Raw genomic sequence first — 18,606 nt, 5'->3', positions numbered from 1 at the left:
TTTGATTAAAATCTGATAAATTCTGTGTATTGTGTTGTTGCCTCATTTCTGTATTTGCCTTTATCACATAATTTTCTGTAGAAGGGTATGTATTAATAAAATAAAAATAAAAATCATATTTACATTTTGCTTGCATCATAAAAAAAACATGTTTTCGGATCAGACATTTGTTGTGAAGCAAGAAAGGGCGTCAACTTAAATATTTTTTTCTTTTTTCAGTCATTGAGAAATTTTGCGTGCCACCTAATGCAAAAGTTAAATACAAGGATGCAACAGGGACAGAAGTCGATGCAGAAATATTCAGCGACCTCATTGGACAAGGCAATGTGGTGCTGACTGTTTTCTCAAATGATGGTGAGCTTTATTGAATGTTTATGTTGTGTTATCAAGCAACTCTGGATAAATATGATAAATTGGCTATTTCTGATTCTTGTGCTGGTCATCACAATATTTGTAATATTTTAATACTTTATTTAGAATTTTAAGACTCTTTGTCTTCTATATATGAGAAGTCTGAAAAAAGCAACAGTTCAAGTGCATCGACTGTAATCTTTCATGAGTTCCCTAACAAGAAACAAAGAAAAGAGGACACATCTGCACTGTCTGCAAAACAGGTTAGAACAAAGCTTTTTATGTCATTTTGTGTCCTAAAGGTTCTGTTCACCCAGAAATGAAAATTATCCAAAATATATATATAAAAAAAAAAAATTAACCCCTTTGAGTCTGTGTTAATTCATGAATCACCAAGGTCATTTTTTATTTTAATTTATTATTATTAACTTTATATATATATATATATATATATATATATATATATATATATATATATATATATATATATATATATATATATATATATATAAATTAGCTGCATGACCATTGTATAATTTAAGACCAATTTGATATCTTCTCTTAGGCAACTCCCTACTTAAGCTATCAGAGAACAGTATGCTCTTGGCATAGTGATAGTGTTCCCTCAAAGATCCATATTCCAAGAAAGGCTACGTAAGTCATCGTCTGCATGACCCTTTCATGTTATAATTGCAATGTTATGATATCGATATCTGACATAGAAATGTGATTCTTTTAAGGAACACTTTTATGATGCTGCAAGCAACATAGGATACATTGCTTGGCATATGAAAACAGTCCACAGTTAGATTAGACGAGGATCTTTGCCACTAGACAGCCCTCATGCCAAAACGCTACTAATATTGAAGGGCAACTTGATGGGAGTTCTTGCAGAGAGGCCATTTCTTTGCTCAGCCAAACCACAGAGAATTCCCTAATATTCCAAAAGATGAGAGAGACCTTTCAGCATCACCATGAGCTTATTAAAGATCCAGGCTCTAGTGTTGATATCCTCTCCACCTTCCCATGATTCATAGATACAAAAGGCCTGGTAAGTTTGGAATAACATGTTTTCACAAGAATGCAATTTGAGAATATTGTTTATAGTTTAATATCTTCTTAAAGGTTGGTCAAGACTTCACTCTCCTGTTTGACACCCAGACATCCTCCAGGCTGCTTCAGAAGAGGGACACATTCTTCAGGCCAAATGTCAATAAAGACACCAAGCATCTTCCTTCAACAGCACAGATTAGTCAGTTTTTGCTCTCAGCAGAATGTCCTGAAGGAAGTGAACTTCATGAGACAAGTAAGTCGTATTTGATTTGCTTGTTTTTACACATCTGCTATATTTGCAGTTACAGTTACAATATATTTTGTTTTGATGAAAAAAAAAAAAAAAAATTAGGAACTTCAGAACCTATGAGATTGGATGTTTTCCGGATTAACAAATAAATAACTTGCACTACATAAAATCTTTAAAAACACTACATTAACCAGGTGAATGTTTAAAATGCTTTCTATTCTTCAACTTAAAATATTTAATTAGAAGGTTTAGAATAATTCATGTGTTGTTGTTTTTTTTGTTTTGTTTTTTCTTCATGTGAATTTCGTCTCTAGTTTACGACCGGGAAATGGCATCCCTTCTTTAACTGATACATCTCCTTCCACCATCACCAGGAGGATTGAAGTCTCCAAAAACAGTCCATGTGATGCTGCTGAAAGACTTGTAATCTTTCATAAGGTATTGACATTTTAATATTGTGTTTTGGTTTGCTCTAACATGGAGATTTAAAATCATTCAGCCGTTGAGTTTCTTTGAACAGTCACTTTTATACTGTTGTTTTTTCTAACTGGACATTATGTTTGTGTCTAATATTCAATGTTCATTTTTAATTTTAGTCATGCTGCAGTTTGGAGGAGCCCCTCAACAACATCCAGCATCAGCATCCCTACCTCCTTGCTGTCGGACGCCAGAAAAGCAAGACTGAGTGCTTCTACATCATCTTGGATAAGCATCTCATCCCATGCCAGGCAAACCGCTCCCTTGGCGCATTTGATGAACTTTTCAAGGCACATTTTGTTTTAAATTTGTCCTATGATGGTGCATTTCTGAACTTTTTTACACATTCCTGCAGACAACAGTGTATAACATTGATGAAAGTAAAATGGAGTCTCCCAGGGTTAGAGATTTGAGAGCAGTATGATGATGACAGAATGCAAATTTATTTGATAAAAAGAGCACCCAGACAGTCAACAGTTGATTTCATATTTAAGAGGTGAGAATTACAAATAAACAAGTCATTGTCAAATATTTTGTGTGCTGTTGTTTATTTAACACTATTTTGTAGATCTTTGGAGACTGTGCAGATTTAACTACCTAAAACATGCAACTCTGAACAGTGTTGTTTTTCTGTATCCCTTTTAATGTTATTTTAACACTTTTTTTGGAGTCAAATTAGGAACTCCGGCATTGTGTTAAATATTTAACTATTTTGAAAGTGTTATTTTAACTCCGGAGAGTGTGGAGCTATATAAACTCTGAAGAAAGTGTTGAAATCAACTCTGTGAGAGTTAATTTAACACTGGACTTTTTGCTATGTACCAATCCCTGTCCAGTTTGTCCATTTTAAAGTTAAAAAAATATTGTTATATGACGAAAAATCTGAGTCATACCTGTCGCCGCTGTTTCCCTGGTAGAGTATCACAACCAGAAATGCCACCAGAGCCGCGCAATTAGATGAAACGAACCGCATTGTCCTTTCAAAGTCCAACTGAGCCGACAACCAAAATAAAAATATGAAGGTTTCTTTGCTGACGTGTAGTCTTGTGGTACTCCAAATCTTTTCACAGAGCGCTGCCCGACTCCATGATGCAAAAAAGAGGGATCCACGCTGACGTCAAACTGCGTCCCGCACAGAAAGAAAATCTAAACAAAAACAAACAGAAAAGGATCAGTGCCAGAACAACAAACAGCGACCGATTTTTCAAAAACGCTAGTTTATTCACGAGGCCACAAGCGTTGATGAAATAAGCACTTTCCTTAGCGAAGTAGAGCCTAATACATTTAATCCAGTGGGTCGGCGTCTTCCCTTCGTTAGTAAAGATAAAGATATCCCAGCACGATCAACAATCTCTTCCGTTGGTGGAGATATAAAACCACACGCGATCAACAAACAATCCCCGGTTTGTCTTAACATAAGACGGCGAACTCCATAGGTAAAAAGTAGAAACATAAAACAAGTAAAAATTATCTTTGACATAAATTTAAGACAAGCTAAAACGTGCCACACACAAACGTAGACATGCTGCCATCTTGGTTTTACTAAAGGAGGACTCACTGTGTTTTGTGTGAACCCTTGGTATTTCTAACTGACTCGATCCTAATGATCTGGGTGCTCTGTTAGGTTTATATTCAGTGAGTATATCTGCAATATATTTTGGCCCTAGGTCTTTGAGTGATTTATATACGAGTAAAAGTACTTTAAAATCAATCCTAAATGTAACTGGAAGCCAGTGTAAGGACCTGAGGACTGGTGTGATATGCTCAGATGTTCTGGATAAGCTGCAGCTGTCTAATGGTTTTTTGGGAAGGCCAGTGAGGAGTCCATTACAATAGTCCACCCTGCTGGTGATAAAGGCATGAACAAGTTTCTCCAAGTCTTGACTGGAAATAAAACATCTAATTCTTGCAATGTTTTTTAGATGATAGTATGCTGATTTAGTTACTGCTTTGACATGATTACTGAGGTCTGTCTCCAGAATCACACCAAGATTCCTGACTTTTAGTTGTTTTTTAGTTGTTTGACCACTAGTCAAAGTATGCATTCATACTAAAAACTTCATTTTTGTTTCCAAATGCAATGACTTCAGTTTTTTCCTTGTTTAACTGAAAAAAGTTCTGGCACCTCCAACTACTAATTTAATCAATGCATTGTCAGAAGGAGTCAATGGGGCTGTAGTCATTTGGAGATAAGGCTAGGTTAATCTGGGTATCATCAGCATAGCAATTTGGTTCTTTCTCATTATTTGACTTAGTGGGAGCATATACAGGCTAAACAAGAGCGGTGCAATAATTTACCCTTGTGGGACTCTGCATGACATGGAAGTCCACTTAGACTTATGCTCTCCTAGACTCACATAATAGCCTCTCCCTTCTAAGTATGATCTGAACCATTTGAGTACCATCCCAGAAAGCCCGACCCAGTTTTCCAGTCTCTCTAGTAGTATGTTATGATCGACAGTGTCAAACTAGGCTATTTTTATCAGGGAACCTCCTGGAAATGCGATTGGGCTAGTTTTGGACTAGTTTTGAGATGCAAATGGGCAGGATTTGTTTTGAAAACCTGGCAACCCTGATCTGAACGCATATGCTGGAGATATACTTCTAATTACAGGAGCATCTTTACTGATGAGATGCGAGTGAAAATCACATTCGATTTTTTGCACAGCCCTATGTCAAACGCAGCACTGAGATCTAGCAATACCAGCACCGATATTTTGCCTGAGTCACAATTTAAGCGAATATCATTTATTATCTTAATGAGTGCTGTCTCTGTGCTGTGATGTGGTCGGAAACCAGATTGAAAATTGTCCAGGTATCCATTTGAGATTAAGTATTTGTTCAGCTGATTAAAAACAACCTTTTCTCTAATTTTGCCTATAAAAATAAGATTAGATATTGGTCTAACATTGCTCAAAATTGTGTTATCAAGATAGGTCTTTTTCAGGAGGGGCTTTACAACTGCAGTTTTTAGGGAGTTTGGAAATGTCCCAGAAAGAAGTGAGGCGTTCACCACTTCTAAAAGATCTGCTTCTAAACAGTTAAGAACACTTTTGAAAAAAGATGTGGCAAGTGTGTTAAGACAACAGGTTGATGATTTTAGTTGCTGCACTATTTCTTCCAAAATTTTGCTATCAATTGCTTCAAAAGTAGACATAGTATCTTTTTGATATTGTGGCCGAATCTGTCTGACCTCTGCATTGCTTGAGGATGTGCTAATCGCCTTCCTGATATTGATTTCTTTCTACCTGTGGCTAGTTTCACATTAAAAACATGAAGACTGTCCCCCCAGTCAGATTCCCAGTGAAATGCTTTCAGACAGCAAATGCAATTTGTATTTTTTTTATTTTTTTTTATTCCTTATTGTGTTTTGTTTTTCTGTTGCTGTCATTATTTTGCACTGCGGAGCTTCTGTCACGAAAACAAATTCCTTGCATGTGTGAACATACCTGGCAATAAAACTTATTCTGATTCTGATTTTTAGAAGCTATAGCGAATTTTAAGTTTCTTCTTCCACCATATCCGCTCGGCTTTTCTTCATTGTCTTTTCAAAGTCTGAACTGCTGTTGATCTGAAAACCTGATGAACTGATTTCTGTCTGTTTGTTTTGAAACTAACTATTATTGGATGTGGACTATTATTAATGTAAGACATGATCATTTTACCAGACAGTGCATTATGGATATTAATTTATCGAGATACAGGACACTGTATGGTCAAAGGTCGTTTAAATATTTAGGTGCAAAAGAATGGAATATGCTGCCTTTAGATATTAAGGAATTAAAGTATACATAAAAAAAAAAATATATGAAATACTCTAAAATGTTGGACCTTTTGAGATGATTGAGCTTTTGGACCTTTTGAGACTGACCCTAAGGCATGAGCCTAAACACACCCCTCCAACTGTCAGTGCCCCGTCAGCATTGACAGCGCGTGGAGGAAATAAATCAAACAAACCAAGCCCTCTGCTTGCCTCATTCAGTATTCAGTTTTCCTAGGAAGTACGTCAAAATACAGAAGTAAAATTGGACTTCAACTAATGTTTAGGTTTTTTTTTAGAAATAAGGGTGAAGAGACTATTCTTAGATAGGATGTCTTAAAATGTATAAGGAATTGTTGATCTGTTTGTTATTTTAAGGGAGTGAGCAGATTTTTGACTATTTTCTTCTCTCTTTTTTAAAGGAAGGACCACAATGGAAATAAGTTACTGTAACTTTATTGTGTTGTCCTTGACAAGAAGGTTGTAACAGTCTTAAAGAAATGTGTAATAGTTACATACTCAAGATATTTAATTGAATTGAACATTTAAGCACAGTTTTTGACCAAAACAATAGTCTGTGTGTAACCTCAGATGAAATCCTGCAGGCCAGATCAAAAAAGATTTCTTCAGATCGTATTCTACACCCATGCTGTGAACCATGTAATATATTATCATTAATAACAAAACTGTCATAAAAGCAAATGTTGTTGTTGATCAACACAGCTTTCTAGAAATAAGTTTGTTTCAGTTTTCATGTACAACTTTATTGTAATCAACATTGAGGATTGGAGAATATTTGAGTTTGTAAATAAAGAAACATCAAAGCTGATCCGAAGAGAGTTTAGTTTTCCCCATCATCATCATCATCATCATCATCATCATCATCATCTCTTTTTTACAGCACATTGAGCTGCCGATAAAACAGTTAATTAACATCATAAAAATCACTTTCCAGTTCATTTGTAATATATGCATTTTCATTTGAATTCAAAATCAACATTCCTTTTCAGTTTCCCAGTGTTTGTACTCACCTGCAGCTTCCTTCCGCATCACTTCCTGTTCTGGCGGTTGAGTCCATTGCAGCTTCACGTCAGAAAACCCTCGTTCCACCAAAACAGACTGGAGCTGAAATGAGCAGATCTCTTAAAAGTGCTCTCAGTGAGCTCAGATATCTGTTTCCTGAGCTCTCTCACCTGTGACAGGAGCTGGACTCTCACCGCAGGATCAGACAGACTCCAACTGGACTTCAGTTTCATCTTCAGGAAAGTTCTCTTCAGTAAAGGACCTGAAAGGGCACATGAGAGTGAACATACAGAGAATGAATGGAATTCGGTGTTATTGGAGATTGTATTGTGATCCCCAAAAATCTTGAATAAAAATACATAATGCAAAACAATAACAACAAAAAGACTATTAAATTAAATTAAATTAAATTAAATACAATAAGACATGGTTTAGTGACAAATACAAATGAGTTTCATGTAGTGAATCACTTAAAGCTGAGAGCATGCAACTGTTTTAGTTTCACATTTTCAACTAATAAATTGCATTTTTTTTTTAAATGAAGCTGTTAATAGTTTCCCAAAACATTAAATCTGTTTGATCACACCTTCTCCATAGACCTCCACCTCACACAGAGTAAGAATCCTTGAATCTCCAGGAATGATCAGATTCACGTATCGACCCTCCATATCGTTACAAATGTAGGTGGAGGAAACACCAGCTGGAATGCTAGAAATCACAGTGCATCTAAAGAGAATCAAAGAAAACATTATTTAGACTTCTAGTCTTTATGTGTGTTTTCAGGGATTTTTATGGATATTAAGCCACTGAAAGAGGATCTCACATGGGATTGTTGTTGCCGTTGTTCTCCAGAGAGTTTTCGATGCGAATCTCCGCTCCATTTATTCGTTCAGGACAGCAGTCTAGTCTGTTTGTGATTACGACGCTACTTACTCTGTACACAGAACTCAGATCCACCCTCCACCAGGGGTTAGTCTGAACATTGGTTGAAGAACATGCTGATGACGGTTGTGTGAATCCTGGATTGAAATCAATGGCCTGTTCAGTGATCCAGCTGCCAAAGGTTGACGACTGTGTGACGTTTTTTCCTGTTGCCAAATTACCTGGACGATGTCATAGTGTAAAGAAATGGTTTTAGTCGACATATTTTATACTCTAACTTTTATGAGGGGAGATTTTCTTTAATCAGGCATCTTAGACTGATTTAATGTCCTATACACCTGAATGGAGAAATCCTGAAAACAATTAACCTGTAAAAGGTCATACTGATGAAGATCTTTTGAAGATACTCCTCTGGTGCTGATACAGGATGGCTGCCTACGTGACGAGCTCTGCATATGTTTTTGTGTTTTTGTTAGTTTGTCCTGTCTTTAGTTATAATCTTGCAATCAGTTTCACCAGGGATGAACTGCTGAACGTTCGGCAGAACACATCACAAGATATTTTTCCGGATTTCAATTATTCAGACATTTTACTGAATGTTGTTATCAGAGGAGCAGCGGCGCTGATCAAACATTTCAGGACGCGCAGATGGGGGGAGCAAGTGGGAGCGCTCGTCAGACTTCTGCTCTCTCGGACAAATAAGGATTTCTCACACTCTGCTGCTCTGTGTTTCATGGAAACTTGGCTGAATGACGCCCTACCAGACAGCGTGCTCCATCTGCCGGACTTTCAGCTGTTCAGAGTGGACCGTGAAGCAGAATCAATGGGGAAATCGCGTGGCGGCGGGATTCTGTTTGTCACCGCCTCGGGAGTTTCACTCGTTCATTCTGGTCAGTGTTTACATTCCTCCACAAGCACACGTAAGCCTGGCTTTACAGAAACTCGTTGATCAGATCACAGAGACAGAACAACAACACCTGGACTCTGTTTTAATAATTCTCGGGGGCTTTAATAAAGCCAATCTCTCCCGTGAACTGCCAAAATATAGACAGCATGTTACTTGTCCCACACGAGACAGTAATATATTGGATCAATGTTACACCACAATAAATTCTGATGACCTTCTGGTTCATCTTTTACCGACCTACAGGCATAAACTAAAAATCAGCTAAACCTGTATTAAGGACTGTAAAACGATGGACTAATGCAGCAGAGCAGGATTTACAATCTTGTTTTGACCTCACTGATTGGAGTGTTTTTGAAGCTGCTGCCACCGATCTGGATGAACTCACAGAGATTGTAACATTTTATTTTAGTTTCTGTGAGGATATGTGTATTCCTACTAGGTCTGATCTTACTTACAATAATGACACACCATGGTTCACTGCAAAACTCAGACAGCTCTGTCAGGCCAAAGAAGATGCTTACAGGAAGGGGGACAATGTCTTAGATAGACAGGTTAAATACACACTGGAAAAGGAGATCAGAGTGGCAAAGAGGAAATATTCTGGAAAAATTAGGACTCAGTTCACTTCCAACAACTCAGCATCAGTGTGGAAAAGTCTGAAAGAGATTACTAACTACTAGACACCACCCCCAGTACTGTGGAGAATCAACGACTGGCAGACGATCTGAACGAGTTTTACTGCAGGTTTGAAAGAAGAACACCCATCACTTGCCCTGAACGCCTCCCCACACAACCATTCACACCCTTCACAACTCCTGCAACCAGCCCTGAATGCCTCTCCAAACTACCGTTCACACCATTAACAGCTCCTGCAACCCATCCTGAACACCTCTCCAATCAAGCACTCTCACCATTCTCACCTCCTGCATCCCCCCTCTCCCCCACACCTGCAATTCAGATCAGCGAGGATGCGGTGCGCCAGGTCTTCCGTAAGCAGAAAAGGAAAAAAGCACCAGGCCCAGATTGTGTTACACCAGCCTGTCTGATATCCTGTGCTGAACAGCTGGCCCCCATCTTCACAAAGATCTTTAACAGATCACTGAAGCTGTGCGAAGTCCCTTTATGCTTCAAATGCTCCACCGTCATCCCCATCCCAAAGAAACCCAAAATTACAGGACTAAATGACTACAGGCCTGTGGCTCTAACGTCTGTAGTCATGAAGCCAACTGAAAAACTGGTGCTGGCCAACCTGAAGGACATCACTGGACTCTTGCTGGATCCTCTTCAGTTTGCCTACAGAGCAAACAGGTCCGTGGACGATGCAGTAAACATTGGACTGCATTATGTTCTTCAAAACCTAGATACACTGGGGACTTATGTGAGGATCCTGTTTGTGGACTTCAGCTCGGCCTTCAACACGATCATCCCAAACCTCCTCCTGCCCAAACTATATCAGCTCTCCGTGCCCACCTCCGTCTGTCAGTGGATCAACAGCTTCCTGACAGACAGGCAGCAGCTAGTGAGGCTGGGAAAATACACATCCAGCACTCGTACAATCAGCACCGGAGCTCCCCAGGGCTGTGTACTCTCCCCACTGCTCCTCCTAACACGCTCAAAACAGTGGAGATGATGGTGGACTTCACGAGAAACCCCCCTGCTCTCCCCCCACTCACCATCATGAACAGCACTGTGACTGCAGTGGAGTCATTCAGGTTCCTGGGCACCACTATCTCTCAGGACCTGAAGTGGGACATTCACATTGAAAAAGGCCCAGCAGAGGTTGTACTTCCTTCACCAGCTGAGGAAGTTTAACCTGACACAGGAGCTGCTGAAACAGTTCTACTCCACCATCATTGAATCCATCCTCTGCACTTCAGTAACTGTCTGGTTCAGCTCAGCTTCTAAATCTGACCTCAGAAGACTACAGAGGGTAGTCCGGACTGCTGAGCGAATCATCGGTACAACCCTCCCTTCTATTCAAGAACTGTACTTATCCAGTGTGAGCAAAAGGGCTGTCAAAATCACTCTGGACCCCTCACATCCAGCACACTCCCTCTTTGAACTGTTGCCACCTGGTCGACGCTACAGAGCACTGAGCACTAGAACGACCAGACACAGGACCAGTTTCTTCCTTCAGGCAGTACATCTAATGAACAACTGATATCTAATGAACAACTGATAATAACTGTGGAACACACTACACTTTAAATTTATATACACATACAGTTATTTATCTATCACACATCCTTAGTGTACACTTAAATTTTGCACATAATGTACCTGTACATACATGACTGCTTTGTGTAATATAGCTGCATACAATTGTCAATTTGTATATTGTCATTCCTTGCCTACTTTTTGTATTTTTTATTATTTTATTATGTGTTTTTTGTTCTGTCGCTGTCATTCTGTTGTACTGCAGAGCTTCTATCATGAAAACATATTCCTTGTATGTGTAAACATACCTGGCAATAAAGCTCATTCTGATTCTGATTCTGAAAACTCAAAAACTGCCTGCCACACATGCATTTAAATAACATTTAAAATTAGCAACAAAATCTGACATGAACTGACCCATAAATGTTGTGATATGCTCAAATAACATTATAAAAGCTTTTATTCCAAGCAGGTCCAGTCAATGTGAATGTGTATCCTGTCTCAGGAGTAACGACAGCTGCAGTGACGTGATGATGACTTTACCAGCTGGGACTGACTCATTTATTTGGAACTATATTAAAAACCACTTTAATGAAATAAGAATATCTTAAAGGTCCCATTCTTCATGAATCCCATGTTTTAAACTTTAGTTAGTGTATAATGTTGTTGTTAGAGTATAAATAATATATGTAAAATTCTACAGTTCAAAGCTCAATGCCAAGCGAGATATTTTATTTAACAGAATTCGCCTACAAAAAACGACCCATTTAGACTAGATCCCTCTAGTTCCTGCAGTAATGATGTCACTAAAACAGTTTTTTGACTAACCTCTACCAACAGGAATACACAAAAAGGGGGAGTGGTCTTGTTGCACTCCAACGGAGAAGAGGAACGGGTGCGTTTGTGTCGCCATGTCGTCAAAACGCTGTTATTTTTTCATTTCATTTTCATTTCCAATCACATTTGTTTGGGCTTCCTAGGGATGCTGTACTTAGAGATCAATGGTTAAAATTTATGTTTTACTCGGTTCCCAAAATTATAATCCACATGTAAATCTATTCGCAGCACATTTTGCTGAGGACAGCGAGCTTCCTCAATCTCAATCAGTTTATTGCCGGGTTCGCACAAAGATTATTCTTTAAAGATGGAGCAGTTCCCTCTTTGTCTGGAGAAGGCGTTATTTATGGACCACAACCGGTAAGTGTATTTTATTATTTAAGTTGGTGCGTTTAACAGTTTCTGTAACTTATTACACAAAGGGCAACGCTGTTTAGCTTTGTTAACTAGATGTTAGGGCTGTGCAACAAAATCGAATGCGATTTTTATGCGCATCTCGTCAGTAAAAACGCTCCTGTGATTATAGAGTAAGTACATCTCCAGCACGTGCATTCTTTTACTGTCTATGGTTCAGATCATGATTGCCAGGTTTTCAAAACAAATCCTGCCCACTTGTTTCTCAAAACTAGCCCAATCGCGTCTCCAGGAGGGCAGCATGCTCTAAGCTGCTGTCAAATCACCACTGGCACAATCAGAACTCGTTACGTGTTTCTGAAGGAGGGACTTTATAGAACAAGGAAGTCATCAGCCCGTTTTTTATGACAGTGAAAACAGCGGTATATAGATAGGTGAAATGTGTGAAAAATACTGTTTTTTTACACGCGAAACATGAACACATATTATATTGCACACTCTAAGCACAATCAAAGCTTCAAAAAAGCACGAAAAACGGGACCTTTAAAAAGTCAAATTTGCATGGAAAGTGTTTAGACCAGATTGTTAATAGCTCTGAATTTTTTTTTACCTGGAAAAATCACATAGACTCCAACTTCACAGAGAGTAAGAATCCTTGAAGTTCCAGGAATACTGACAAAAACATAACGTCCCTCCATTCCATGACACGAGTAGCTGTAAGTAGCTCCTGCTGGGATAGTAGAAACTACAGCACATCTGGAGAAAGACGAAAGAGTGATGATTAACTCTTTCTTTTATAACAGAATAAATACTTTATATAATTCAATATTTCGTCCAACTTATGTGCCATACATGATGATTTGCATTATTTTTATTCATTATTAGCAGTATTAGTAGTATTATTTTGCAGCTAAGCAAATGTGAAATTATTTGTCATTACAATGAAGCATTATTATTACTATTATTTATTATAATAAATAAAGTTTTTCTACTTGTATCTTCTTCTTTTTTTTCTTAAAGTTTAGACTGTGTGACGGTTCAGAGAGAAATGGCGTGTCATCGCTTCCGTGTCCAAACGCTCTATCACATACCACAAGAAAACAAAAAGGTGCTAATTTATACTCACAATGTGATATAATTCTACCGTATTTCTAATCCTAACCTTTAACTCCATACTGAAATCCCAGAGAGTCAGACAATGAAAATCTAAATCTAAATAAATATAAAAAATTATTTGAGTTTGGGACGCTGTGAGCATGGAGACTGTAGTGTGCAACGTAAGTTTGAAAATGTTTACTTTAAATGTTTAATGTGAATAAACAGTGCCCATAAACGGGCAAGTCTTATGACGAGGGATGAATAGGTGTTTCTGAATGGCAGTTTGCTATTTTATTTTTATGTAGTACAAACATTACACATTACACATTATCTGCTGATGCAGGTTTCCTCATGTTACTGATGCACCTACACAATACACAGTCAATACACAGTTTTAATGCACTTATGCACATTAAGGAAATGCTATTTTATTTAAGAACAATTGTTTGAAAAGTTATGATATTAATAGAATGGTATTTAATTTCAATAAAATATGCCCACTGCTCCGGGTGAGTGTCCAAGGTGTGTGTGTTCACTGCTGTGTGTGCACTTTGGGTTAAATGCAGGGCACAAATTCTGAGTATGGGTCACCACACTTGGCTGTATGCCATGCCACTTTCACGTTCACTGTCACTTTGATTTTGTTTATAATTTATTATTGAGCTCACAATTAGAATTTTGCTAATATTTCAGAAATAAATTCAAATTTAGATTTTCAGCCATTTTGACAGCCCTAGAATTCAATAGTATTTGATTGTTTGATTTCTGCCAGCTATTATAGTTTGTTTAGGGTTAAGAGTTACAAGTTCAGGAGCGAGTTCAGCTTCCTGCCTGATGGATGAAGCTGTCCTTCAGTCTGCTGGTCCTGGCCTGAAGACTCCGCAGTCTCCTCCCTGATGGCAGCAGACTGAAGAAGCTGTGTGACGGGTGTGTGGGATCAGCTGTGATGGAGTGGGCTTTACTGGTGAGATGGGTTCCATAAATGTCCTGGAGGGAGTGGAGAGAGACACCAATGATCTTTCTCAGCTGCTCTCACTATGCGGTTGTAGAGTCTTCAGGCATGACGCATTGCAGGCGCCATACCACACAGTGATTCAGCTCGACAGGATGCTCTCGATAGTGCCTCTGTAGAAGGTGTACATGATGGGGGGTGGGGCTCTGGCTCTCCTCAGTTTGCGGAGGAAGTAAAGACATTGCTGTGATTTCTTGGCCAGTGCTGCTGTGTTGTCGGTCCAGGAGAGGTCCTCTGTGATGTGCATACCCAGGAACTTGGTGCTGCTCACTCTCTCCACAGGAACATGCTGAATGTGCGCTCTCCTGTCTTCTGTTCCGTGTCTGTTGTGAGCGCGTTCAAATGATTCAGTACGATTTGGTGAACTAGCGGCAAATCAGTACGATTTGGACAGTTGAGTCCCAGCTGGACCAGTTTGTAAATGAGCTGTTGAGGTATGATTGTGTTGAATGCTGAACTGAAGTGTATGAACAGCATTCTGACATATGAGTCCTTTTTGTCTGTATGCGAGAGGACCGATATGTAAACTGGAAGGGGTCAAAGGAGGGGTGAGGGCAGACTTGATACCATATGACTAGCTGTTCAAAGCACTTCATGAGGATGGGAGTAAGTGCAACAGGATGGTAGTCATTGAAGCAGGATGGAGATGACTTATTCGGGACTGGAATGATGGTGGTAGTTTTAAAACATGTGGGAACAGCTGCCTGACTCCCCCACGCCCCGACTTTGCCGCTTACCCCCGGGGCCGTGGGCAGTGTCCTCGCGCCTTCTCTCCCCCCCACGGGGGAGGGACGGGGCCCCTCGTCCCCGGCGCGGCGCGTGCGTCATCCGGTTACGACCTCTCGGGCATGGGGGTGGGATGGGAGTAATGTGCTGGTACAATTCATTTAGTGCATCGTTGCTGTTTTTGGAGTTTGGAGGAATGTAAACAGCAACGAGCAATATGGCTGTATAATCCCTCGGTAGATAGAACAGCCGGCACTTAATAATCATAAACTCCACCAGGGGTGAGCAGTGTTTTCAGATGACAACAGCATTGCGGCACCACGCGTCATTGATGTAAAAACAAAGCCCGCCACCGTGGGTTTTTCCTCCCCCGACGAGAGCTCTGTCCGCTCGATAGCACGTCAGCTGGTTGAGCTGAATAGCGCAGTCTGGAACGCTGTTGATAAGCCATGTTTCCGTGAACACAAAAACACTACAGTCTCTTACAGTCCTCTGAGTTGAGCATAGTAATCGGATGTAGTGCAGTTTATTGTCCAAAGAGTGTACATATGCACATTTTCCATTGAGTGTTTCATATCTGTATTGGAACATGTTTTAAAATACTTTTTCTGTCCTTAGCAACGGAATGTTTACCTTTTGTCTTTATATGTCAATGAGCTGTGGGATAGTTGAGCATACTCTATATTTTCTAGCTATGTTTGAGTTGATTATGCTATGCTGTTTAATGAGGCTGGCAACTAACATGATTGAACACAAAAGGGACCAAGCCAGCCATTGTTTCCTTGTAATTAATACGCATTTCTTCATTGTTTTGGTGGTTTGTTTGTTTGGGGATGCCATCATCAGGGGGTGGCGTAGTCAGACTGTAAAGAAGGTTGCCTGCTTGACAGGTACCGCATTAGGGATGTTCATTTCAGTTATTTTTCCTAACAGACAACCGACGCTCGTTAAACGATTATTAACTATTAACCAACAAGATTATTTTAAATTGGAATTGAAATAAAATAGAATAAGTGTCTCTGACCCGTTAAAAATACTAACATTTGTTTCCCAGGGATTAAGTTTACATGCGCAAAAAACAGCAATCAACAGAACATGAAGATTCACATGGTCTTCATATCAGATCACACACCCGCAGCGCTTCTCCAACATAACAAAGCTAGGTTATTTATAGCAAATAAATAGGCCTATACGAGAAATATATTTTTACTTGTGCTACCATGAAAGGAAACCAGACAGCTGAAAGCGGCATCCTAAGATTTGTTTTTATTGTGAATCTACCCAAATAAAGGCAAAGCATTTACAATTCCGATTATCCTTATGGGTAAAAGGAGAAGTTACTTCCAATGTTAGATATAAAAAAATCAAAGTGATTACACTGGCGCTGCATGCATGCACAAAGTTAAGCTTTGCTATTTTATAATAAATAATAATCAAATATCAATACATTGCAAATACGAAAACATTTGATTTTGTGTCGAATGAGAGACCCAACGTTGGTTTCATTTACGTTGGTTTCAGAATTTGTTTTGGCTTTTCGTTTATGTTGCTAAAACTTCTTATAGGCTATTTTTTATTATTGTTCTTTTTTTAAATAGACTACTGTTAATTGAAAGGATTTGTTGTAGTGTGAGGGGAACTAAAATATCATAGCTATGTTTACAGTGTTTAAAACAATTTATTTATACAAGTAGCTTATTTTAACAATGCAGCAAACCTAATATTTTGATAAATTACTGAAAATAAATAAATAAATGACTTTTTAAACCGTTTAACTGATTGAGCTCTGGCGCACAGTCTTTTTAGTGTTCATAACGGAGGGCTCTCTCAGCGTGTTATATTTTACAGTTTGTCAATTTATATAAGATTTTGTAGGATTTGCAGATACATGTGTGCCCCTTGAAAGCCTGAAAGCACAGAGAACACAGAACCCAACCCACATAACAGATCCCCTGTACGTTTATGAAGCTACTGACCGACTGACCAAAATCACAATATAAGAATAAATCAGAGAGACTCACACTGGGTTGCTGGAAACATTTGAAGAAACATTCCCAATCCGAATCTCTGCTCCGTTTATCCTGCTTTCACAGCAGTCGCCTCTGTTAGTGATGGTTACTCTGTTCACACTGTACGTCTTCATCAGATCAAGTCTCCACCACGGGTCAGTTTGCCATGCAGTACAACTACAGATGTTGCTCAACCCATCCAGAGCGTATTGGACATACCAGTATTGGTCATATGTTGTCGACTGAACAGCGGTTCCCCATGTTGCTACATTCACTGGAATGTGTTCAAATGAAAAACTTATACAATTATTTAAAGCCCTGCTGGACTATTTAAGCCCATGGGTTTTCACCATATGTTTGGATATAAACTCACTAACAAAAAAATAAATAGAGTATAATTCACAAAATCTCACCTTCTTTTTCTGCCATCGTTTGAACTGAGAAAAAGCCTTAAAATGAGAAACTCAGAATGATTATTAAGTGTTTCTCTGTCTGAAAGATGAAGGTGAAAGCAGACTGAAGGTTATTAAGATATTAAACAGATTGTGTTTTACTTACCCAGTAAAAAACACAGACTCTTGTAGAAATCCCTCATGTTCATTTTAGGTGGTTTGTGATTCTTTCTGCTTTCATTTGAGGAAGTTTGAATGAATGTTTTCCCTGAGATAAACACATTAGTTTAATTTTACATCAGAGTCACATGATACTGTCTCCCCTCCCACTTTTCACTTTGACTGGTGCTGGAAAAATGTCTACACACACAAACACACACAAATAAGTAATTTGCATCTTTTAGCAAAAAAAAAAACAAGTGAACACATTTTCACAAAAAAAAAACAATAACTTGGAACCTCAACGTTTAGTGATTAATGATATTAAAATGTCAGTGTTGAAATTGTGGTGGTCACTTTTATCTGAAGCAAGTCAAAGGATGAAGTTCATGTTGACATGCTAACATTGAATATTACGTGTAAACAGCAATAGCAAAATCCACCAAACAGTTTGTCAGCTGTCCTCTCCTGAGAGAAAACTGAGGGACAGTCTTCCTGAACTACATTTGTATTTATTTTTGTATTTAAATTCAGCTGTACTACATTTTTACTTTAACTGTGTTAATGTTATTACATATCATTCTTACTTGTATGACATTCTTTCAGTGAAACACCATGGATGAGGTTTTTGAAGTTAATGAGAACTGAAACTGTCAAGCTCCGAAATTACAAAAAAATAATTCTAACAGTGCCACAGAAGTGGTTCATATGACCATTTCTCCAGTCTAGATCTGTCATACTGCATGTTGCTGCACCTGCCATGTTTCAGTTTGTTTCTTCTTTCTCTTCTTATGAACATCTCAAGATCAAAAGTAATTTGCATTTATTTTTTATTTTTTTTATGTATTAAAAGCTTCCTGTTAAAACTACCTGAAAACACACGAACACAGTCCTGCATCTGTTCTGACATGAGCAGAAGATCTGTCTCTGATCATCTTTAAAATGTTAATATTCACCTTAGTTGTTCATATAGCAATGTAGTAAATCTTTGTCCCTTTTGCCATTTGCCTCAAAATCTACTTTTGTTCACTTCTTAGATGTTTTTCTTATTCTCTGAGTTTTCTTTGAGTTATTTGCCTAGAAACCCTGTTCCAAAAACTATGAATGTAAATGTAAATGTAAATATTCTCAAATTACTGACTCAGAAGAGCAGGAGCAT

The 18,606-nt window shown here is 38.5% G+C and overlaps 1 protein-coding gene and 1 long non-coding RNA gene across 2 annotated transcripts; one reads left to right on the top strand and one right to left on the bottom strand.

Moving 5' to 3' along the window:
* Positions 1 to 487: 487 nt before the first annotated feature.
* Positions 488 to 1,146, top strand: LOC128017844 (uncharacterized). The gene is made up of 3 exons (XR_008184544.1): positions 488 to 614; positions 917 to 1,005; positions 1,092 to 1,146. It is a non-coding gene; the product is annotated as an uncharacterized LOC128017844 (long non-coding RNA).
* Positions 1,147 to 2,600: 1,454 nt separating this feature from the next.
* On the bottom strand, positions 2,601 to 17,333 carry LOC128017800 (uncharacterized). The gene is made up of 8 exons (XM_052603360.1): positions 17,310 to 17,333; positions 16,909 to 17,170; positions 12,662 to 12,807; positions 7,738 to 8,017; positions 7,501 to 7,640; positions 7,085 to 7,176; positions 6,923 to 7,016; positions 2,601 to 3,277 (listed from the first exon to the last, which is right to left on the bottom strand). The coding sequence occupies exons 1-8, from the start codon at positions 17,323 to 17,325 to the stop codon at positions 3,249 to 3,251; spliced, it is 1,059 nt and encodes a 352-aa protein (XP_052459320.1). The 5' UTR covers positions 17,326 to 17,333; the 3' UTR covers positions 2,601 to 3,248.
* Positions 17,334 to 18,606: the final 1,273 nt, after the last annotated feature.

The sequence above is a fragment of the Carassius gibelio genome, chromosome A7 (assembly GCF_023724105.1).
Source record: "Carassius gibelio isolate Cgi1373 ecotype wild population from Czech Republic chromosome A7, carGib1.2-hapl.c, whole genome shotgun sequence".
NCBI classification, from domain to species: Eukaryota; Metazoa; Chordata; class Actinopteri; order Cypriniformes; family Cyprinidae; genus Carassius; species Carassius gibelio.
This window is presented reverse-complemented; position numbering and strand designations above follow the sequence as displayed.